This window comes from Urocampus carinirostris, chromosome 4 (genome assembly GCF_059441175.1).
Source record: "Urocampus carinirostris isolate Australia breed hairy pipefish chromosome 4, RoL_Ucar_1.0, whole genome shotgun sequence".
In the NCBI taxonomy this organism is placed as follows: Eukaryota; Metazoa; Chordata; class Actinopteri; order Syngnathiformes; family Syngnathidae; genus Urocampus; species Urocampus carinirostris.
In genome coordinates this window covers 32774851-32798262 of record NC_142352.1, presented here as the reverse complement: position 1 = coordinate 32798262, position 23412 = coordinate 32774851, and the positions used below count along the sequence as shown (strand labels likewise).

Sequence of the window (23412 nt, the reverse complement as noted above, 5' to 3'; positions counted from 1 at the left end):
GAATTACTATATTTCCTTTAGTAAATAGCATCCTACCTGATAGCATTCAAAGTTGTTTTAGTTAAGAGGTTTGTTGTTGTTTGGAAAAATATAAGGGGAGGAACAACATAAAATGCAAACATTTCTGTCTGGGTAGTAAAATTACGGGATATACTTGAAAATTCAAATGTTATATTTCCTTGCTGGGATTTATGAAAAGAAATGAAAATTAATGAAAATAAAAACTATGGCTGCCTACGGTGACGATGGGAATAATTTGTTTCACATGGTTTTTGCTATGTGACTTTCACCAGACTTGACCAGTGGTCTTAAACTAGCAGTCTGTGGGCCTTTCATAAGACAACAGTTTTTGGGCCCCCACTAAAATACAAAAAGCAGAAAGAGACAATACGTACTCTAGTCATTTTTATTTTCACATGACAATCGTTTGTGTGTTTGAGCGATAGTGGGATACATGTGGTGATATGGAATGTGTTCTTAATTTTAGTCTTGTGACACCCTGGATTTCAAGGGTTTCAATGTCGGACACAAGCAGGCAAATTGTACCCCTTTTTTTTTACCCCTTTTTTTTATTGAATAACTACCTCAGTGTCTTAGATTTCTCTTTAGAGATGTGTGCCATCAATTTCATTGCGGTATGTAAATACACCTAAACTAATATGACAGAGTGTATGTACTGTATGTCTACACCGGAGCTATTTTCCCCTAGACTCAAGAACAAATTCACATTCAAGAATTCCTCACTGTTTCTGGGATATTGATACAGAGGAGGGGAGCTGTATGGCAGCCCCCACAGATGTGTATGTATCCTCTAACTTTCTTTCTGATGCATTTTGTGTTTCCCACAATGTGGCTTTCAACACATACAAAGGAAATTCCCGTGATCACTTTGTCGATGCACGCAGCGACAAAAGAAGTCCCCTTGTAGAGTTAGAGTTTCCATCATACACTTTTTCTTGCCCTCTAAAAAAATCCGCTCTTTCAATCAGGACACAAAAAGCTCATCTTCATTTGAAAAACGTCAAGATCATTGAATCGGGATGCGAATTGGCGATTACTTGCTGTTCTGGGCATTTCCCGTTTTCTCGGAAGGATGCTGCGTTGATAGTAATCAACATCATAAAAAAGGTACTTGCTGTAAAAGTTTAAAAAAGGAAGCACTTCCTTCAATTGTTTCTGCAGAAAATATTTTCTTCTCTGATTTTTCTAGGTCCTCTCTCCACTACGCCACAGCAGCACTATCGAGTCGTGGAAGGCGAAATGTTTGTCATGCCGTGCAATGGAAACTCGGGGACCTGGCACAAGCTTGGAGTTGACACAAAAGAAAATGGAGGCTTTGATATTGCCTGTGGAACGGAGTTCCTAATCCAGGCTAAACATTCAGGAAATTACACTTTGCATACTAGGTAATGCGTCTTATTTTTTAGTGTGGTTTGCACATATGGGGGACCGATCCTGCCATATCTAGAAATAAATGTACAAATAAATAAATATATACCGCCAAATGTATGACATGTAAATTAATGAACACATAAATAATTAACATACTACCTAAATACAAATGCAATTTTTTGCATCTATTTATGCATTTGATCATTTATTTATCCGTTTATTTATTTCTGGAAGTATTTTATTGTGTATATTAACCTGTATTTTGTCGTATGTTTTGCTAGTATGTAGTTTGTCACGACAATATGTTGTTCAAACTAGAATTGCTAAATGCCATTAGAGCAATACCTGCATTTAGGCACAAAACCATTTTTGGGTGGCATTTCAGTTTCACGAGGCTTAATTCACCTCGAGAGTGACCTACCTGATTGCTTGTAAAATATTGTAATCCTGGCCAAACTTGTCCTAGTTTGAGTGAGTAGAATGTCTTTCTGGAAAAACTGTTTTGTCAGCTAAGTCAAAAGTGCTGTGTCACTGGGCAGTTTTTACATGTGGAGTTATCCTCTTAAATGTCTGCAATGTCTGTGTGGTGTTGATTATAAATGTCATTCTGTTCTAGGAGAGTGGGATGTCTTTCTGGGAAAAAATGCCTCGTTAACTAAACCAAAAGTGCTGAATCACCTTTTTCGGCATTTCATATTCAGGCTAACCTACCTGACTGACTGTTCAATATTTTGTTAATATTCAACATTGTTCTATTTTAAGAGAACGGAATGTCGTTCTGGGTAAAAGGCTGATGCAACAAAACCAAAAGTGCTGAGGCAGCTTTTTTTTTGTGAAAGATGGTGGTCATGTATAACCTATTCTTTGAACAGCGGTAATCAAATCGGTGGCCGCCTGCTGGCTTAGTGAAGAAAAGCATTGTAGTATATCAGTGCAGTTGTCGGTGAACCAATAGGTGAAAACCTCAGCCAGGTTGACCCACCTACTCATTTAAATAACATCATTTTGTGACAAAATACATGACAAAAATAATGGTTCAGGGTTCACAGATTAGTTAACTGCCAGGATCGTCGAAGCCCACTTTTGATGTGTCTTGGGCAAGTACAGCTTGGTCGTGGCCATCCCTCTCTAAGACGTTTTTTTGATTAGAGGTTTGTTTCTCCACAGATAGCACTGGTTTCTGTGGTTACCAGTAGCAGGAGGAGGAGCCTCCTGATCTGACTCAGATACATGACCTTTATCATCTTGTCACCGTTTTGTTTGGTTAAAGAGCACTCTCGGCACTGACGCCAAACAACAAATAAATAAATAACGGGATACATACATGAAAAAAAAACGCAGAAATATATGAAAAAATGGCATTTAGCATGCTTAATTTATGTGTTCATTTATTTGTGGCATACCCTACATTTAAAGGTATTTATTTAGTAAACATGATGTATGTGTTTATGTATTTGTGTAGCATATATTTGTATGTATTTGTTTGTACATTTATCTCTACATATGGCAGGATTGATCCTCCATATATTTGAAATTATTTGCAAAATGAAAAAAAAACAATCTCACTTTTGTAATAACCTCGAACAAATTTGTTAAATTCCTAATTCACTCCCAGTCAAATGCATATCTGGAATGTTTGCTATCAAATGGCAGCAAAACGTTCCTCTATCTGCAGGTATTGGAGAAATGGCGCCTGCCGTGTCACAAAAATGAAGAGGAGGGTGAGGTGATGCTCCTTGCAAGAGAAGGAGGACAGGTTCCCTGTCCCGGGTTCGGATGCAAGATCAACACATATGTCACCTGGTACAAGGTAAGAACAAAAACCCAGCGCAAAAATAGATCATCGTAGAAAAATTGGGTTGTGGTTTTTCTCAGGGCAACAAAAGTGTGTCGTCGATGCATCGTGCATCCTGCGTGAGGAACGGACACTTGCATCTGTGCGTAGTCAGTCCATACGACACGGGACGATATTTTTGTGATACGCAATTTCTAGAGCAAGGAGTCGAATGGAACTTCAGGAGGCCTGTTAACGTAATTGCAATACGTAAGTGTGTGAGTAAATACATAGCCTCAGATTCATAATCTGCTATTAGATGCCTTAAAATTACATCAAAACAATACTTTGGTTTATGCTAATGTTCATTGGGTAGTCCCCCGAGCTTGCCCATTTAAAAATGGAAACGATGGAAACGAGTTACAGTTCCTAGGGAAAATATTGCCCCCCCACAACCCTTTTAATATTGCCACATTTTAAGCTTTAAACTTAAAGCTAAAAAACGGAAAATATTTTCCAAGAATCAACAACATTTGAGACACATTCATGGAGTGAAACCGAATTATTTCAACATTTAATATTTTTACAATGAAAAAAACAGAAAAGAAGGTCTTCTCTGTTCTCTCAGCTCAGTCAGCTGACTCCAGAAGTTCCCTTCACTTCTGAATGATCCAATATCAACTTAAATGTCTAACAATGACAAACCATGCGTCATTAAGTCTCAGTTTAAATGCACATGCTATGTGATGGTGTCTGTAAAAGGAGATAATGCAACACACCAGGCAGGTTTGAGATAAAGTTCTGGAAAAGTTCAAAGCAGGAATGGGATACAAAAGGATTTCACAACATTTACACATCTCCTGGAGCACTGTGTGGGCAAAAATATCAAATTGGAGAAAGCATAAACTACTGCAATCCTAGCTAAACTTTCAGCCCAAACAACGAGAAAAAATAATAAGTGAATCAACCAAGAGGCCCATTATCACATAGGACTAACTGCAGTCATACACAGCTGAGGTAGGACTATCCGTGCATAAGACAACTATTAGTCATACTCTGCCCAAGTCTGCCCTTTATGGAAGAGGGGCAAGAAGAAAGCCCTTTCTGAAAGAATAAAAGGCCAGTTTGGTGTTTGCAAGAAGCCTCATGGGAGACACAAATTAGATAGATAGATCGATAGATACTTTATTCATCCCCTTAGGAAAATTCACACTTCCAGCAGTATCCTTTGTTGTTTATTAACAGAATGCCCTCGGAGTGCTTTGTTGTAGTTTAGCCACAGCGGAGTGGATGAGGTCACACGCTAGCCCAAAAGTTGGACGTCCCTGCGGCAGATGGAAATCTTTTTGCCCAGGGATACACCACCTCGTGTTAGCGAGTCCACCTCCTCTCTGCTTCCCGCAGGCTTTCGCAACTCTGTCTAACAGCGCTGAAGCCGGTTAGCTTGGGATAGCTCCAGTCCGGGTAGCTCTGGGTGGCTCCACGTTAGCGTCCGGGATGCTAGACGTGAGCCACGTGTCTGTAAAACACAGCAACTGCACTCCCTGTGCGCTTTGATGTTTTTCACCAGCGCAGCCAGTTCGTCGGTCTTATTTGGTAGAGAGTTCACATTTACCATGATTACAGACGGTACCGAAGACTCATAATGCCGCTAGCCGCTTAGCTAGCTCCGGCTCTCCATACACGATAGGGCCCCCTCGTCACGACGGCACGAGAATTCTTCAGGGCAAGGAGTTAATTCCTCGAATAAACAAATTTTTGTGTGTTAAAACCCATGTCCATAGGATATAAAGTAGTCCAAAGTGTAGTTGTCAGACGGGACGAAAAATCCAGAGGATAGAAGCAGACAATAAAAACAATAAATCACAAAAAATGCAAGATAACAGGGAGTTGCCGGAAAGGCTGCCGGAAAGGCTGCCGCTTGCGGCGGCGCTGCTTTGATCCTTTACATGTGGAACAAGGTGCTTTGGTCATATAAAACAGAAATTAAACATTTTGGAATGTATCTTTACCTTAAGTATAACAGTGCACATCACCTTGAAAACACAATACCCACTGTCAAACATGTTGGTGACAGCATCATGCTCTGGGGTTGCTTTTCTTCAACAGGGCCTGGGAAGATTGTTAGAGTTGATAGGAAAGTGGATTAAACCAAACACAGAGTGATTTTTACAGAAAATCTGAGTCTGCAAAAAACCAAAGAACAGAACAACGACCCTAAACATAAAGCAAAATCTACATTGGAATGGTTTAAAACTAACAATATAAAGGTGATAGGATGGCCAAGCCAATGTCCAGAAAAAAATGAGTTTTTTTCTATCTATAAGTTTGAAGCCTGAAATATGTCAAAAAGTTATAGGGGGAAAGACACTTTTGTAAGCCACTCCACCTCGTCATCCAACTCAGAAAACAGAGAAGCCCTTCTTTTGCAGTTCCCTGAGCCTTGACCGACTCTAATGTCACTTCCAGCAAATGATTTGGAAAGATGGATGGACCGGTTTGCATTGTGTATAATATCAATAGTAACAATAATAATAAAAACAACAACAACATAAACAACATGTCCTTTAATCAGCCTCCAAGAAAGCGAGTGCCTCTCCAAGGATTACTTTACCTGATGGCAGCCGAGCAAAGGAAGTTGAGCTTGGTAAATAGAACATGGAAATTTAATCATCTTACATTACATTAGAGTAATCATTGGAAACCCCTTGTGATGGAATTTTTGTTTGGCTTATTATAGGAGAAGCCCACACTTTGATATGTTTGGTACATTTTCCTTTCGAAGTCAACTTTTCCCCACAAGTGCGGTGGCATGTGAACGACAACATGGGGCACGGAATTCAGATCCACGTAGGATGCCAACGGTGAGGCCCATTCGGAGTCGCTTCGAAAGAAGAAGGCGATCATGAATTTCCATCTTCGCTTTGATTCAGAGAGGAAAGAGTGACATTTGAAGAATTCATGGTCAACTGTTCCGCTGTCATCGAGGAGGTGACGAATCTTCATCTGAACCACACGTACACTTGCACGGCTAAAAACGCTTTTGGCAACAGCAGCGTCACTCTGAAACTCAAGCGGAAAATGCAAGGTATGTTGCTGTCATTGAATAAATGCATTATTATACAATGTATGTACGTGGAACATACAATAAATGCCTTTAACCAGAGTCCGAGAGAAGTGACTTGGGATCATTTAATCATGTAAAAATATGTTAATCAGGCGGGCAACACGGCAGCGCAGTGGTTAGTGTGTGCGCGGCACAGTTCCAAGGTTATGGGTTCAAATCCAGCTACCAACCTTCCTGTGTGAAGTTTGCATGTTTTCCCCGTAATTGCATCGGTTTCCACTGGCCACTCCGGTTTCCTCCCACATTCCAAAAACATGCATGTCAGGTTAATTGGCCAGTCCAAAATGTTCCTAGGTGTGAATGAGCGAGTGAGTTGTCTGTCTCTGTGTGCCTGCGACTGGCTGGAAAACAGTTCAGAGTGTCCCCTGCCCACTGCCCGAAGGTAAGTGGGATGGGCTCCAGCAACCCCCGCGACCCTACTTTGGATAAGGGGTGCAGATAATGGATGGATGGATTCATCAAGTCAATGTCAGAATCTCCATAGATGTCGCTGTTTTTATACTTCAAGCAACTAAGAATCACTAAAAAACACACACAATGTTAATTAAAACATTGACTATTCAGTGCAACCACAAATAAACAATGTTGATATTGCCAGGTTTGTTTGCCGAATGAGCCATCCCTAATGCACGGTCCGTCACTGAGACAGACTTGTATTCATGTGGAGGGGATTTAAGTAACTAGGTAACAGCTTTGAAAAAAATGACACAGGCTACAAAACTTTTTAAGGTTTCTCTATATTTTTCACCCTTTTTTGTGGAGGTTCGTTTCCCTGCGCACTTGCTTGCTGAGCCGTAAGTCTCATGGTTTGTACGCTGAAAGTGGCGGACAAAACCTTTTCCCTGATGCAATTTCTTAACGATGTTCAGCTTTTCTTAAAAAGTTAGTCTTGAAAATGGCTTTGACAGTATATCTGCGACTAAAACCATTTTTTTCACCTTTAGTCATTGTGGATTGACAAAAAAACTATTACATCAACACACAATATTGTATTTGATCGTGCAGCGAGTTAATGGGATATGGTTGGCATATGGTTGGTGCGATCATTTTGGTGAATTACCGCCCCCTAGTTTGTGAGAGCAGTACCGTTTCTCTCTGTCTTCCAGCAGGGCCATTTGAACCAATTCTGAATTTGATTGGCTGATCCAACAGTGATATTACACCTATGTTATGCTGCAGGACCTCTTTACAGTAAACATTTGTGGCCTTTGGGCAGATTTTTCAGCCTGGCAACAACTAATGGAAGATATGTGTTTGCTTAAATGCTTGAATACGAAAGTAGTCTTTTCTGTGCCGTTTTGTAAAGAGGCATAAGTTATGTAGTTGGTCGGGGTCTTTGGCCATCCCAAATTCTTCGAAATTGATCATTCAAAAAATGTTCAGACTTAAAAAAAATGATTTTGTTTTTACAAAGATTGGTAAATTATGGCATTCAAATAAATGACAGCACCTCTCTGACTGACTTACCCTTCCCTAAATTTTCAAATTCACAGCAATGCAATCTAATCTATATGTTTGCAGATAAATGGCCATCATCATCACTGGTTGGGTACCCAATTGCATCTCTGCTTTTGGTGTCCGGTGTATGCATCATTTTGCGTGTGAAATGGTTGGAAATACAATTGATCTACAAATCACACTTTCAAAGTGAAAACGTTGATACAGGTGGGAATGCGATGAACAGTCAAACACATGTACAGAAAATAAAACACATCAGGTACACGTCCAACAGCGTCTTTGCAGGATGTGGTTTCAGAACATTTTGCCGCAACAGGAAACTTGTGCAATTGTACGAAACGGCTACTCTTAAACAAAGGTGACTTTGTGGATCTACAAGGATTCTACTGTTATCTTGTACCCATGAAAGTAAGGGATCCTCCAGCTAATACCAAACAAAAACGTTCTCAGATTGGGCGTGTCAATCAAAAATAAAATCTCATTTATGTCAGTCTGGAATATTTTAATTCTAAATTAGGCATGTTAAACTGAGTTTGGCTATAGGCCAGACCTAAACTTTCTGTTCTCAGGGAGGCCGGATCAAACGTCAATGCCAAATACTGTATTTACCTTTGTTTTTCAGTACTATGTTTTTTTTTTGTTTTTTTTTTCAATTGTAGCCTACGCGACACATTATAATCATGGATGATATGGGATCTTATCTAAGCACGACAAATTTATACAGAAACAATGGCAAACAATATTTTTATGTTGAGTATTGTTTATTTTAACAGTTGGGTAAATGCAGCTTTACATCTAAACCAACTAACCACAAACATAACAAACACAAACAAACTCAAGTGGGAGCTATGAATAAAAATATGCTTGCCTTAATTGTCACACTGCTTTGAAATAAAGAAAGAAATACAAAACAAGAGTTTGAGCATTGAATGGGCAATAACATCAGTTTAACCTACTAGGCTGGGCCTACTAGCTGAGAAAATACTGCACAATCCTGTCTTTAACATGAAACCAGACTGGACGACAGCTCTTTCACACATTTGCTGTTCTCTAGCAGCCGGAATGAGCATTTAGTTTGTATTTATTTAAAAAAACATAACTTTTGATAGAGATGAGCTAGAGACTTGGTTTATTTTGACAACTCAATCCAACGTGGATGTTTGACATGCCTGATCCAAACAACACCCGATGAACAGTTATATAAAGAAACTTTTCTCATTTAAAACGTTCAGAAATCAAAAGCATTTTAATCAGTTTAAAGGGACACTGTGTTATGTTTGACCACTAGGTGTCGCTGCATTGTGAAGTGCAATCATAAACGAGTGCTACAAATCACAAGGAAGTAAAGAGACTACGGAGACTAAACCACACCATTTTTTCAAATTGTTTGACGAACCTTTCACAAGGTTTTTTCGGGGGGGGGGGGGGTACCCTAGCAGCAAGAAAGATGACAATTGAGTCAGCTCCCTCTAGGTGGGCCTCATGTTATGTAAATTGTAGTCATATTTATTAACCTACAAGAAGTTAATAAAATTGCACGTTTGTATGATAGTTCATGTATTTTTGCTAATTTTTAAATCAACAATTTGGCTCTTTAATGAGGAGTAGTTGTTGTTTTTTGCCATTGGGAGGCACAAAATAATCCAAAATGTCCTCTTAAAATGATGAACGAATCAAAATGATTCCAATAATTATTACAAATATTTCAAATGATAACTGCAATTGCTTCCGTGAGTTAAAATGTATTTTAAAATATTTTATTTCCTTCCGTCTATCAGTTGAGAAAGAATTTGACGTGTTTTTGTCTTATGTGTGGACACCTCCACACAAAGAGGCACTAAAGACACAGACTTCACTGCCAGTACCAGGATCATACGGTAGGTAGGGTGGTTGGTATGCTTTCAGGTCACGCCAAGTAGTCCCCCCCCCAAAAAAAAAACGCAAAAATTATCGAACTGTTCTCCAGGTTCTCCACCCACACTTGAATGGTTGAACACTCAGCATGGGAGGCCACCTGAGGTGTTGATACCCACGGTTTTAGAAGACATGTGGGGCTATCGCGTATGCTTGCCCGAGCGGGACATGCTACCCGGTGAAGGTCAGAAGATATTCTCAGAACATCTGCATTGGAGTGGCATTACGCTTATCAAAATCATCCACAATTGCCTTCACAGCCTTTACTAACCAAGTGATGCGTGCTATCCGGAGAAGTCAAGTCCTCGTTTGTGTTGTTTCTGCTGACTATTTGGCCAACAGCAATGCTGTCTTTGTTCTGGAATCAGGAATTAAGGTGAGTTAAACATGTTAGAGACAAGTTGGTAAAGATCTTGTTGCAATTATTCAATAACAAAAAGTAAACTCAATGCATATCATCTGCTCTTCCACAAGCATCAAATATGCTATTCAGTCTTCTCCATTACTAGTGGTGTTCTCCATAGCGCCGTCCTCAAGCCACCTCTTTTCATCATTTTAACTCTTTCAACTTTATTGTAAAATATGCTAGCACAAACATACAGCACAAATGAAATTACTTCCTCTTTCCCGCGTGCAAACATTCAATAAATAAGACACAAGAAACAGTATGCATACAGAAAAACAAGGTTTCCAATAAGAATAAGCTGGAATCTAAATCAAGCAGTTTTGCATTAATTTGGCAGAAGGCAGAGGAGTGGAAGGGGGTAGGGCAGGGAGAGAGTTCAAAGTCCTGACAGCCTGACGGAAGAAGCTGTCCTAGAGCCTGCTAGTTCTGGCTCCGAGACTGTTCCCCTTGGCACACATATTAAATCGTGTTTTTTTACTAAACACAATTTGCAACATCTTTAAAGGGCTAGTGAGTATTATTTAGCGCAGTAGTCGCATCTTCAGACTGCATCTTCAGTATTGAATCAAATTTGCAATTTTCCTGGAAAACATTTTGTTTGTGCTGCAGTGTTGTGGTTGGGAAATCAAAAACGGTATTAGACACTATAAAATAAAATTACTTATAATGCAGGGTTGGGTAGGGTTACTTTAACTTGATTACTTTCAATTACTTTTGGATTACTCTAATACCAACTATGCTAATAAAAGACAAAATAAATTAAAACGATGACTCACAACACGTGGTAAGCTTTCTCTCCTGGCTTTGATCTCTTTGATCTCCGGCAAAACTAACATAAAATGCGACAGAACCAAAATGAAAGTAAATCCAAACAGCTTGCCAACATCATTTTTGCCATTCCATGTATTCCGTTACTCCCCAAGCCTGCACAAAAATTTAGTCATTTTATTCATATTTAGTTTCTTTTGTCGTTTAATAGCATATTTGGTATTGGAGTAATCCAAAAGTAATTGAAAGTTATCAAGTTAAAGTAACCCTACCCAACCCTGTTAAAATGATACATTGAAACAAATTGTAAAGCTGTTTTGGAGTAATGTAAATGTTTCAGCACAATGGTTGTAATCTACAAAATGGTCAATTTAGCATTGTTGTAAAAGGTGTTGAATTCAGTCATTTATTTATTAAAATGTATATGTAAAAAGCATCAATTTTGTAAATTCCTAAACACTGTAGTTTGGGGGTTCTTTTTGATACCTCTTCGTTTGTTCACATTAGATAGATTTATATTTAAATTTAATTTCTTGGTCCCCTTAGGGAAATTCGTTCCACCGACTGTAATGGGGGGTGGGGGTTAGGGAGGACAAGGGGTGTTACACGAGAAAAAAAAAAAACCGCAGAATGACAAGCATACATGACGGTGGAACGAGGGCAGACTGACTGGATGGGTCCATGTTGTTTAGAAGACTAATGGCAGAGGAGATCAGACCCAACGAGCCCTCTTGAATCTTGTTTTTCTGTATCTGCTCCAAGGGTTTGAATAAGTAGTATTTAGCAGCATTAATATTCTATTTACTCTTTCTAGGTTTTGTTGCAGAGCTCTACTCTTAAAATTCTGCTGATACGGACGAGCAAAACTTGCCCACATTTCCTGGAGGAACGTTTGCCCCTGCCCTCAGTGGTTCAAAGGGCCTTGATGGTTTTACCCAGCCTGCACTGGAATATGAGACAAACTGAACGAGGCACTGACAAATTTTGGAAGTCGCTGAAAAAGGCTTTACCCAATTGCAGAGTAGGACGCTCTACTCTAATTCTATCTTAACAGGTAGCAATAGACCCCTTTGCTCGTTTGTAAATCGTAACCAAGCTGCTTGCGGATTGTTAAGGGAGAACGGCAGAATTCATGTCTGTTTATTCCAGCCGATTAAAAAAAAAAAGATCATGGATCGCAAAGAGTAAAGTCTTAAATAAGCACAAGGTATGTGCAAGCAGCATGATGGCGACTACATTTGAATGAGTCAACAAAGAAAACTGTCCGTTTGATTAGCACTAGACATAGATTGTGCGAGCCACTTTTTGAAACTTTTGTGTGTGACATATCGCTTTGTATGAAATGCTCCATATCGGGTAAGTTACGAGTAAAATACCTTTTTATGACAGTAAGTTAATTGGACGAAAATAGTGGCTCAGATAACCAGCTCATATTTACAGTGGCGTCACATGCTAGGGTCTGAATTGCGTCGTTTGCGAATGAATTTGCTCAATGAGCCGGCTTTTGGACGTGAAATTTCATATTTTGTGTGTAAGAACTCAAGTGGAGGAAAGGGTTTTAGGCCGACCCCGGTCCCCGCGCGCGCATGGTTTTCTAGGTTTGACAGCACCCGACAGCACGCCACCATTAAGGGGTGTGGGGGGATGTGAAGGACACGTAAAGCCTGTCTTTTGTAACTAAATCTAACTTAAACAAGAATCTATGGACAGAGAAAAACAATGATGGAGAAATTTGGAAAAAAGGGAACGTGATGATGGACCTTTTGGACCCAACGAGCCTGAAATTCAGATAATGTTAGGCGGCCTTGGGCTTATGATCTTACCTTTAGGTAGAAAGTGGTGGACAAAATCTTTGCCTACCTGTAAAAGGTTTGCTTGAATAAGAGTTGTCCAACATTTTGCCATTAATTAACACAAAAATATATTTCTTTGTGCAGTTCAGTCTCTTCAAGACAAATGGCTGTTGGCGTGATCACTTTGGCGGATACCGCCAAACATTTTGTTAAACTGGTGACGTTTCCCAATATCTTCTAGCAGGCGCTCAGATGCCAACTCAGAATTTGATTGGCTAAACCAACAGCTATTTTGAAGACTGATGCTACAGGACATGGCCTTTAGGGTTTTTTATAAAGACCTCTGGGTAGATGTCTGAGCCTAGCAAGAACTAATTGATGAAATGTGATTGGTTAAATGCACACATCTGGAAGCAACACAATCAGACAGAAGCAATGAAAGGAACATGAAGGCAATTTGGAATTAATACGTATTGTTGAACAAAATATCACTAACATCTTGATTCTGATATTTTTTTTACCGGCAGAAAAAGCCTCAAAAGCCCTTACAGCCCACCACTGATTAGTCATACATACACTAGGTGAAATTGACTTTCCTTGGCTTGCAGCGCAGTGTTAAGCGTGTGTGCTTCAGGTTATTTGGCCGGTTTCAATTGTCCCAAGGTCTGAATGAGCGAGTGAGTTGTCTGTCCGTGTGCACTGTGACTGGATGGCAACCCGTTTAGTGTCCCCTGCCCATTGCCCAAAGATTGCTGGGATGGGCTCCAGCACCCCACGACCCTAGTGAGGATAAGCGGTGCAGATAATGAATGCATGGCTTGCACCCACCTTGTATACATCCTTACTGTTTGTGGGATCAATCAATCATAGCAACCAACCACACATTTATATTGTAAACTGTTTATTGGTTGGTGTGTAAAAAAATGTAATGTCTCATCGGGTTTAAAGAACCCCTTCTGAGCTTGAAACATATTGATTTGAAAGTTGAAGTTAACAGCAAAGAAACACTACAAGAAAAACAAATAAACCTTTTCTGGTATTTCAATGGGACTTTCTGTTATGTATTTATCGAGTAGATAAGCAAATTGCTTCACACTTAAAACATGAATTTAGATGATCAGGAAACAAGTTCACAAGCCAAGCAGTGCTAAAACGCCATACTACAGCAGAAGAGGGAGCACTGAGGAGGAAAAAGGCTGGCAAAACTGGTGGGGAATAAATGAGAGCACCCCCACACCTGAAAAAAACAAAACCCCTGGGACTCATATTATTTCAAGAAATCAGAAAGATAAATTCTACAGTCAAAAATTGAATTATTCCTTAGAAAATTTGAATTATTCAGGGATAAACCTAGAATGCATAAATTTAAACGTTTGTTCCAAACAAAGAATTTAAATGTTAAGAAAAAAATTACTGCACAGCGTAGAGACCACTTTGACCCATGACTGTTTCCAAAGCCTGTAACAGTCACAAGAAATAATTTGTAATATTTCCCATTTTAACCCTTTTTAATGGGATAATCCACAAATTTGCATCCCCCGATGACCATTACACAATCACACCTTGATGTAAATAAATACAAAAAAAACACTCAAAAATAAAGGACATCTCACTGCATACACAATGGAAGAAGCAGGGAGGAAAACATGTGAGCTGTGAACCTTTCTTATTGAACATTTTGATTTAATGTGCAACTCATGTTACACTATGACATAAGCAAATGCTGCCATTTTCTTTTTCATCAGCACTCAGTGGTGAGACTACAAATCAGGGACCTTAAACGGCATTTTAAAGTACTCAATGAAGAGCACCCTAAAAGTTGAACTCATCATTGAAATCGTTCTAAAAATCTCTGGTAAGATTGTGACTTAATCGAGTGAGGGGAAAAATGGGTTTTCTTTCACTATTCGTCCTTCTGTGCGTTCATCTTCCTCTCCCAAAGTTTTTGATTATCAGAGAAGCCCTGCTTGCCCTTGTTGAAGGAATTTGGTCCGGCCGACGTGGGCGTTTCCCTAAAACAAATTCATACAAAATACACGTTAACTCATTTGGAGAGGTAAATCATGTTAACAAATCTGGTGGAGTATTAAAAGTGAAACATACAGGAATCCAAAAAGGGACCGAAACATATTATGGTACCAGGTTTTCAGTATTACTAATCTACAAGGCCATTAGGCAGAGCCAACATACAGTTATCCCTCTCTGTATCATGGTTTAATTGTCCAATAATTGTCCAATTTCGTTGTCACAATATCTTAAACCCATTTTGTAAAAATGATAATAAAAGGTATATTTTATTCTACCTTACACAGTTTCGATACTTCGCAGATTTCTAAGTGAATTGTCTTTATTGTGATTGATAGGTAAATCACGCATGGTGTTCTCCAGCAGAGAGCACACAGCAAAGGCTATCACATGGACAGGTTGTGTGCAAGTGTGTGTTTAGTGGCCATGACTGCATGCACGACTGCGATGGGCTGGTATACAGTACGTTACCAATCAAAAATAAACCGTCAACTCAAAACAAATTGCAAAGTACGGCTGAAGCAACAGCTAGTATTTAGCAACTCTTTACATTGAAAATAAATACCGTATTTTATGCACTATAAGGCGGACCGGGTTATAAGGAGCGCCCCCCCCCCAAAAAAAAAAAGTTTTTTTGTCCTATATTTTGGACGTTGCTTGTTGCGAGCTGTCTGTTTAGCCCCATAATTCGTTTACAAATACAGACTAGTGAAAGTTTTCTCCAGGCCATAGAGCAACCTACCGCGTGATTCACATTCATCTTTTTCAGCCAATCGCAGGCTTTGCTTTGCCCAGCTTTAGCCTATGCGAGCCTGTAAATGCTAAAAAGGACCTGCCTCTTTTACCTCTGAATAACTTTAGCCCATTGTGACCGATACAAATGATGATTGATGCATTGGTTAGGAAATTAAAGGCCGGTATATACTGGACTGTCTCAGAAAATTAGAATATTGTGATAAAGTTCTTTATTTTCTGTAATGCAATTAAAAAAAACAAAAATGTCATAAATTCTGGATTCATTACACATCAACTGAACTATTTCAAGCCTTTTATTATTTGAATATTGCTGAATTTGGCTTACAGCTGAAAAAAACTCAAAAATCCTATCTCAAAATATTAGAATACTTCCTCAGACCAAGTAAAAAAAATAATTTTATAACAGCAAAACTAAATCAAACATTTGAAAATGTCCATTGATGCACTCAGTACTTGGTTGGGAATCCTTTTGCACGGATTACTGCATCAATCCGGCGTGGCATGGAGGCAATCAGCCTGTGGCATTGCTGAGGTGTTATTGATGCCCAGGATGCTTCGAAAGCGGCCTTCAGCTCACTTGCATTTGTAGGTCTGGTGTCTTTCATCTTCTTCTTAACTATACCCCACAAATTCTCGATGGGGTTCAGGTCAGGGGAATTAGCAGGCCAATCAAGGACAGTGATGCCATGGTCAGTGCACCAGTTACTGGTGGTTTTGGCACTGTGGGCAGGTGCCAGATCATGCTGGAAAATGAAATCCTCATCTCCATAGAGCTTTTCAGCAGATGGAAGCATGTAGTGCTCTAAAATCTCTTGGTACACAGTTGCATATACTCTGGACTTGATGAAACACAGTGGACCAACACCAGCAGCTGACATGGCTCCCCAAACCATTGCTGACTGTGGGAACTTCACACTGGATTTCAAGCAACTTGGATTTTGCTCCTCTCCAGCCTTTCTCCAGACTCTGGCGCCTTGACTCCCAAATGAAATTCAAAACTTGCTTTCGTCTGAAAAGAGGACTTTGGACCACTCTGCAACTGTCCAGTGCTTCTTCTCCATAGCCCAAGTCAGACGCTTCTTCCGTTGTCTTGAGTTCAGAAGTGGCTTGACCATGGGAATACGGCTATTGTAGCCCATTTCCCGGACACGTCTGTGAACTGTGGTTTTTGATACCTGGACTCCAGCTTCAGCCCACTGTCTTTGAAGCGCCCTCAAATTCTGGAAGCGGCTCTTCTTCACAATTTTGTTAAGGCTGCGGTCATCTCTCTTGGTTGTGCAGCGTTTCCGGCCACATTTTTCCCTTCCAACAGACTTTTTGTGGATATGCTTTGAAACTGCACTCTGTGAAGAGCCTGCTCTTTGAGAAATTTCTTTTTGTGTCTTACCCTCCTGATGGAGGGTATCAATGATGGTCCTCTGGACAGCAGTCAGATCAGCAGTGATTTAGTTTACTGAACCAAGCTGAGTGTTTTTAAGGCTCAGGAAACCCTCGCAAGGTGTTTCGAGTTAATTAGATGATTCAAGTGATTAGTTGAATAGCCTACTTGTATACTTTTTCATGATATTCTAATATTTTGAGATAGGATTTTTGAGTTTTCTTAAGCTGTAAGCCAAATTCAGCAATATTCAAATAATAAAAGGCTTGAAATAGTTCAGTTGATGTGTAATGAATCCAGAATGTATGACATTTTTGTTTTTTTAATTGCATTACAGAAAATAAAGAACTTTATCACAATATTCTAATTTTCTGAGACAGTCCAGTACATCCCAGCATACACCGCAGACTACTCCTTCGACGGGGGAAAATTGAGTCGGCCTCTGCTTGCCCTAGTTGTGAGACCTTGCGACTCAATATTGATCCATATGTCTATCTACCTACCCTGGTCATATCCCTTAACAGGGGTGACCGACACCAAGACAAAAACAAAGAAAATAAAAAAGGAAAAAGTAGCAAACAACACGAACATATTTTTGGGGACCATGGCCAATTCAAAGGCCCAAACACCCAAACAAGTTAAACACCTCGGCACCCAAGTTGGCCATGCTTTCGTCCCTCAAGATGAAACGGGACACAAGAAAGCGTCCATATATAAGGCGCATTATTATAAGGCACATTGTCAGCTTTTGAAAAAAATAAAGCCCTTTAGGTGCGCCTTATAATACGGAAAATACGGTAAATGAATTCAGACTTTGAGCAAAGTTAGAAGTGCGCAAAGAAAGGCTGATCATCACCGTGGATTGTTACCGGTCCGGGGATTGACTGCGGCAGTGTCGGGAGGTAATGCAATAGCTGTGCCTGCAGGTTTAGCCTAACGCTGACAACTACGTAATAACTCTTACAAACCACTCCTGCCGAGCCTGTATCTCACCAACTCCAGATCCATTACCCATGAAAAAGAGATCTAGAGCTACAGCTTGTGGGAAACAGCTACATTTGTGACGTTTGTGTTTTAAATCATAACAGGGACCTGGCTCAATTCAAGAATACCCGATGCTAGCATAGAGCTAGCCAATTGCTCTCCAAATTCCTTTTTTACACTGAAAGGGTTAGGGTTATGTCCTGAAAGGAGAAGCCCTACAGTATTGTTGTACTATGGTATAATGACAATAAAGACCATCCATTCAACTGCAATTCTGCGTTTTTTATTTGTAGATCGATAGTTATTTTGTCACAGTTGTAACTCTCAGTCTGTAAGACCTCATCTTGAGGTGACTTTGACCCTTGGGGGCTTTCATGAAGGTGCAACGCTACTTAGCGGATTTTCAAGTATCGCGGGGGTTATGCCCCCTCATTGACTGCAATACCAGAGGTAATACTGTACCACCATCTAAATCAGGAAACACTTATACATGTATAATTGCAATTTAAACAATACACTTACAAACAACAATTTTAGATTTCTGACTCATCCTATAAAACACCTAAACGAGGGCAGAAAAATCTAAGAAAAAACGAAAAATGTTTTTTCCTTTGTTCTGGCTCTATCTTTGCTCCTCTGCATCTCCTCTGCACCTCTCCTCATTTTTTGTCTTTGGGTACTGCTCGTCCAGTGTGTTTTGTACGTCTTCTATCCATAGAATATATTTTTACGGGTAACATTCAAATAGCAGCTTTCGGTTTTCTGTACTAGCCATCCATCCATCCATCCATTATCTGCACCGTTTATCCTCAGTAGGGTCACAGGGGTGCTGGAGCACATCCCAGCTATCTTCGGGCAGTGGGCAGGGGACACCCTGAACTGGTTGCCAGCCAGTCGCAGAGCACACAGGGACAGAAAATTTGCTCGCTCATTCACACAATTTAAACCGTCCAATTAATCTGACATGCATGTCTTTAGAATGTGGGAGGAAACCTACACATGCACGGGGAGAATATGCAAACTCCTGAACCTCGCACTGCAGGGGCTGCGCACTAACTAGCCATTTGTCAAAATAAAGAAACAAAATAAAAATAAAAAACTGAGGGCAGCACGGCGGCTGAGTAGTTAACGCGTCCGCGGCACAGTTCAGAGGTCATGAGATCGAACCTCCTGTGTGGAGTTTGCATGTTCTCCCCGTGCTTGCGTGGGTTTACTCCGGGCACTCCGGTTTCCTCCCACATTCCAAAAACATGCATGACAGGTTAGTTGGCCAGTCCAAATTGTCCCTAGGTGTGAATGAGCGAGTGAATGGTTGTCTGTCTCTGTGTCCCCTGCCCACTGCGCGATGATTGCTGGGATGGGCTCCAGCACCCCCGCGACCCTACTGAGGATAAGCGGTGCAGATAATGGATGAAATGGATGAAAAAAAAATGAGCTAGCCTCATTGCATTTCGAGTTTTTAAATACATAATATCAAACTGAGACGTAATATACTATTCTGTCATGAATTGTAAAAGTATATCTTATGCTGCCACAAGCTTAAAGCCAAGCGATAGTTTGGCGAACTGAATTTGATCTTAAAAACGAATTTCGATGGCATAAAATGAGCAAAAACGGTTGTAGACATGGCGCTTCTTAACAGGGAAATAAAATACCAAAAAATAGCACCTAAGCAATACTAAGTTTTTGGGGAATGAAAGCTGAGGTTAATAGAAAATTATTGTAGTACCTGCCAATGTTCTTCATCCTCATCTTAGCCTCTGGAGGCATCTCCTCAGGTTCACTCTGCAAGGTCAGAATATCTTGTCAACATGTTTTTTTTTTTGACCAACTGAGGGCCCGCAGTTTTCCTTGTTAGATTTAGAAACAAGCTTGTAATGAGAAATTTTGATACCATGATTTCAGGGTGCATACACCCTTTTTATCCAAGCACTTTTTAAGGCCCTTCAGTCAATTTTCCTAGTTTTCTAGTACCATTAAATGAAAAAAATCTAATGGCAATCTTGTACTTTGAAGAACAAGAAATACGGTAGATCCGTGCTTTACGTACGTGATTTTTAACCTTGCGTTTGCATTTATCAAGAATAATCTCTACCCATACTTGTTGGGTAAAAAAAAATACATTTTCAGTTGCAGTAAGTTCTTCCCATTACAATTTAGCAATGATAAAGTCAATTTTGTTGCATTTCCCATGATAAATGTCAATATTTCATATGTAATCCTCGCATTAATACACATTTCATAGTGCCCTGTTTAGGTGTAGTGTTCTGTTCCTTTTGGCGCGACCTATAGGGGGCGATGACTGTTCATAGGACAATGCCGTACAAATTAATGCCAGATGTAATTAAATCATGAGGAAAGAAGATATTCAGTGGCAAGGCAAAGCCACCAGAGAGCAGTGTCGGCATCATTTTAAGCAGACTTTTTGAAAAAAATACAATAAGTATAAACACTTACAAGCACTTCACCCATAACTAAAGCATTTTTTAATTCTTGAAAACACAACATTAAAATTCAAGCTTTTAAAGATATCAAGCACCCATACGAACCCTGTTACTTACATCGTCATCTTCGTTAAAAACAGCAGCTAGCCCAAGCTTTTTGGGTGGAGCTTTCGGTGCAGGCTCTTTAGGTTTCTAAAACAGCAAAGTAAGAACAGGAAGTAATCATGATTTTGAACTTGAACCTTTACTCAAACAAATCACCGGTAGGAGTAGGGGATATGGTGATAACACAATCCATTTGTCACAATTCTTCCCCCCCCCCCCAACCCATTTTTATTTTTGTTTTAGGAGCTCATTTGTGAATATTTCCCGGACACGTTAAAAGAAAAAACTAAGACATAGTAAACTTACTGTAGCCTTTGAAAAAGTTTAAATTTGAATACAGACGCTCCCCTACTTACGACCATTCGACTTACGAAAAACTGTAGATACGAGCATTTTTTTGGGATATCGAAAAAGATCCAGACATTGCGGTAAGTTAGATTTTGTATTGTGTGCTGCTTTTTCCAAGTACAGGACATTACTGTAGTGCTTCATTCCACCGCTACTGGCGTGTGGTGGCACTGTGAGAGGTCACCCAGCATCCACCCCGAAAAAGAAATCTGCTTCCTAATAAGTGTGTTAACATTCTATTGTGTATCTCCAGCGTGCTAAGAACTAACGTTCTTATAGTTCAGTATCTGATACATCCATTCAATATGTTTAGTGTAAGATGTAAAGAAGAGGCAAGCCGTTTCATTTGAAATAAAAGTGGAATATGGAAGCTTAATGTGGTTGAAAAAAAATGGTTGGATCGCTTTTTTTCTGCCACTTTTTACCACGGAGGAGGAAGTAGCCCAACTCTTGAAGCCCATCTTCCAAAAGTGAGTTTAACTTATCTTTATTTATCTGTATAGAGCATATTATTTGATGAAATGTTTTTTTTTTGTACAAAACAATACCGGTTAATTTTACAAGCCTTAAGCATACCCATAAACCTTAACCATACATTACATGCAAAATATAGCACTGAAGCAACTTACGAACAAATTCAACAAACGAACGATCGTCCGGAAATCTCATTCGTAAGTAGGGCAGCGTCTGTAGTGCAATGTTCATTGTATTTCAAGGTATTTATGCACTGTATATTTAATCAAGCATATTTATAATATTCTGTTCTTACTACATGGTTCTACAATGTGTTAATGATAAAGTCTTTCCCATGAAAATCTGAAGTAGCAGTTATCCTAGTCTACTGACACTGTAGATATTAACGATCAGTATTCTATGCCCATGTATGTACTTTTTGATCTTGAGTGGTTGTGTGTGTAAATATGCTATATATTTTATTGTTCTCTGTATGTTTATATAGTACTACGTGTAGCAATGCCTGATAAGTGTTTTACAGACACATTTGATTTGTTCCAAAACTACTGTATGTACTCACACTTGCTCCCAGCTTGATCGATATCGGATTGGAGAGTTTGCCAGCGTTGGTGCTCATGCCGAAGCCAATTTTGGAAGCTTTACGGGGCGCCGGTGGATCTGGCGCAGTTTCGTCCTCATCCTCGGAGGAAAGATGCTGGGACGTACGTTTGAGTTTGCTCGCTCCTCTGCCCACCGTGCTACAAGAGACACGCTTAGTTTTCACTCTGCCTTCCTCCTCCAGCGGCCCTGCTAGAGGCAAGACAACTCAACAGGGTGAACAACGGTTCGGAGTCAAAGGGCCAAAGAACATTACCTGCGCGGCTAAGTTTTGAGGGGCCACAGAGTGTGACGCAACACGCTCTATATTAGTTCATGCGTGCATTGGCAAGCTTCGGATTCGTTCACATGTGCATTGCGTTTGAGGATCTTAAAACACAATTGTTTCCACAGCATGCAAGCACACGAACATTTGTAATAGGTTATTCCCTAACGCCCCCAATAAGTAGGTTGGCGCTTTGCGTGGCCGCTATTGGTGTGTGAGTGTGTGTGTGAATGTGTAAGTGTGAAGCACATTGCAAAGCGCTTTGGGAGGTCTTCGTTGACTTGAAAACCACTATATAAATGCAGACCATTTACCATTTAAAAATATACGACGCTTGCTTTGCAACAACGTTTGGAACGTTAGCTCGTTATATTTTTAGCCGGGCTCACACAAGTGACCATTTTTTTATAATTGGTTTGGGAATGGGTGAATCGATGCAATCAACGACTACATTAATTCGTGTTTATTAAAGATGTTAACGGTTAAATTAGCACGGATATCACCTCCATCTTTGCCGTAGCTTCTTATGTCTCGTTCGTAGTTCGCCATTTTGATTTGATCGGTCTGCAGTGTTTCTTCTTCGTCGTGTTATCTTCTTCTTCTTCAAGTTTTAACAGGGGTTGGAATCATAACTGTTGTGCATTACCGCCCCTCATCACCACAGATTATCGTCCCTGTTCCACTCCCCAAATTCTATTAAAAAAGTCCTGTAGTCCTCAAAATGTTAAACAAACCTTTGCTGAGGCCTATTCTTTGAGTCCAATTGTCATTTCAGTGAGATTTCCTATATTCCTTCTCCCAACAGCCCTTTCTTCATCTTCTCCCTCTGCATGTTTCACATCCTGCTCCGCCGATTCCTCCTTCTGACACTCTTTGCACTATCCACTGTAATATTTCCCCATACGTTTTAAACAGTAGTGGCCTGTGCATTTCACACCAAGGCCTGCAGTGATGTCCTATTTAATACTGTTAGGTTTTAAATAATAAAAAGCATTGCTTACCGAATTGTTCGAATTAGTTATCTGACTCCATTAACCAAACACAATCTACATTCACCCAACAATGCGCGCTCGTTTCTTGATGGAAAAGATGAACAAGAAAAGCCGACATTTTCACACAGGGGCAGATTTAATTTCATAAACAACTTAACTAAGGGAACTCCATCGAATATGGCGGAATTAGCCGAATTAGTGTCGCTCAAGTCTCTGTGCAGCCTTCTCTGAAGTCCTCTAGCTTTTTCCCTCTCGGCCCACGTCTCCCCGCAAGGTGGCATCTCGACTCCTCCCATGGGCGTGCCAAGGAAGCCACCCCTGGGCGTCGCGATGTCTGGAAAACTCAAAACAACAGCGAGCGTTTCTACGTCATCAGGGCCTTGTTCTCAAAACATCGCCTGCCGTCCTCCAT

The 23412-nt window shown here is 40.1% G+C and overlaps 2 protein-coding genes across 3 annotated transcripts; one reads left to right on the top strand and one right to left on the bottom strand.

The window, feature by feature from the left end:
- The first annotated feature begins 966 nt into the window (after positions 1–966).
- Positions 967–12255, top strand: LOC148367355 (interleukin-18 receptor accessory protein-like). The gene is made up of 12 exons (XM_088334221.1): positions 967–1128; positions 1211–1406; positions 3046–3202; positions 3268–3436; positions 5742–5813; positions 5907–6030; positions 6100–6254; positions 7815–7958; positions 9530–9628; positions 9718–9849; positions 9926–10041; positions 11654–12255. Exons 1-12 carry the CDS (start codon positions 1041–1043, stop codon positions 11888–11890), a joined length of 1689 nt encoding a protein of 562 aa, XP_088190347.1. The 5' UTR covers positions 967–1040; the 3' UTR covers positions 11891–12255.
- Positions 12256–13516: 1261 nt separating this feature from the next.
- Positions 13517–22627, bottom strand: pcnp (PEST proteolytic signal containing nuclear protein). 2 transcript variants are annotated; one of them, XM_088334225.1, is made up of 5 exons: positions 22512–22627; positions 21706–21932; positions 20337–20411; positions 19505–19560; positions 13517–14644 (listed from the first exon to the last, which is right to left on the bottom strand). In XM_088334225.1, exons 1-5 carry the CDS (start codon positions 22555–22557, stop codon positions 14536–14538), a joined length of 513 nt encoding a protein of 170 aa, XP_088190351.1. In that variant the 5' UTR covers positions 22558–22627; the 3' UTR covers positions 13517–14535. The 2 variants fall into 2 exon arrangements, with proteins under 2 accessions (XP_088190351.1, XP_088190350.1); XM_088334224.1 differs by having other exon boundaries at positions 21706–21935; positions 22512–22622.
- Between the last annotated feature and the right edge of the window lie 785 nt (positions 22628–23412).

Excerpts from the sequence above, each read along its gene's own strand:
- pcnp (XM_088334224.1), bottom strand. The coding sequence starts at position 22,557 with ATGGCGAACTACGAACGAGACATAAGAAGCTACGGCAAAGATGGAG. Across the intron at positions 19,561-20,336 it reads TTTTTAACGAAGATGACGAT|AGTGAACCTGAGGAGATGCC; the intron begins GTAAGTAACAGG and ends CTGACCTTGCAG. Across the intron at positions 14,645-19,504 it reads AGGATGAAGAACATTGGCAG|GGAAACGCCCACGTCGGCCG; the intron begins GTACTACAATAA and ends AATTTGTTTTAG.
- LOC148367355 (XM_088334221.1), top strand. The coding sequence starts at position 1,041 with ATGCGAATTGGCGATTACTTGCTGTTCTGGGCATTTCCCGTTTTCTCG. Across the intron at positions 1,129-1,210 it reads TAATCAACATCATAAAAAAG|GTCCTCTCTCCACTACGCCA; the intron begins GTACTTGCTGTA and ends TGATTTTTCTAG. Across the intron at positions 5,814-5,906 it reads AGCAAAGGAAGTTGAGCTTG|GAGAAGCCCACACTTTGATA; the intron begins GTAAATAGAACA and ends GGCTTATTATAG.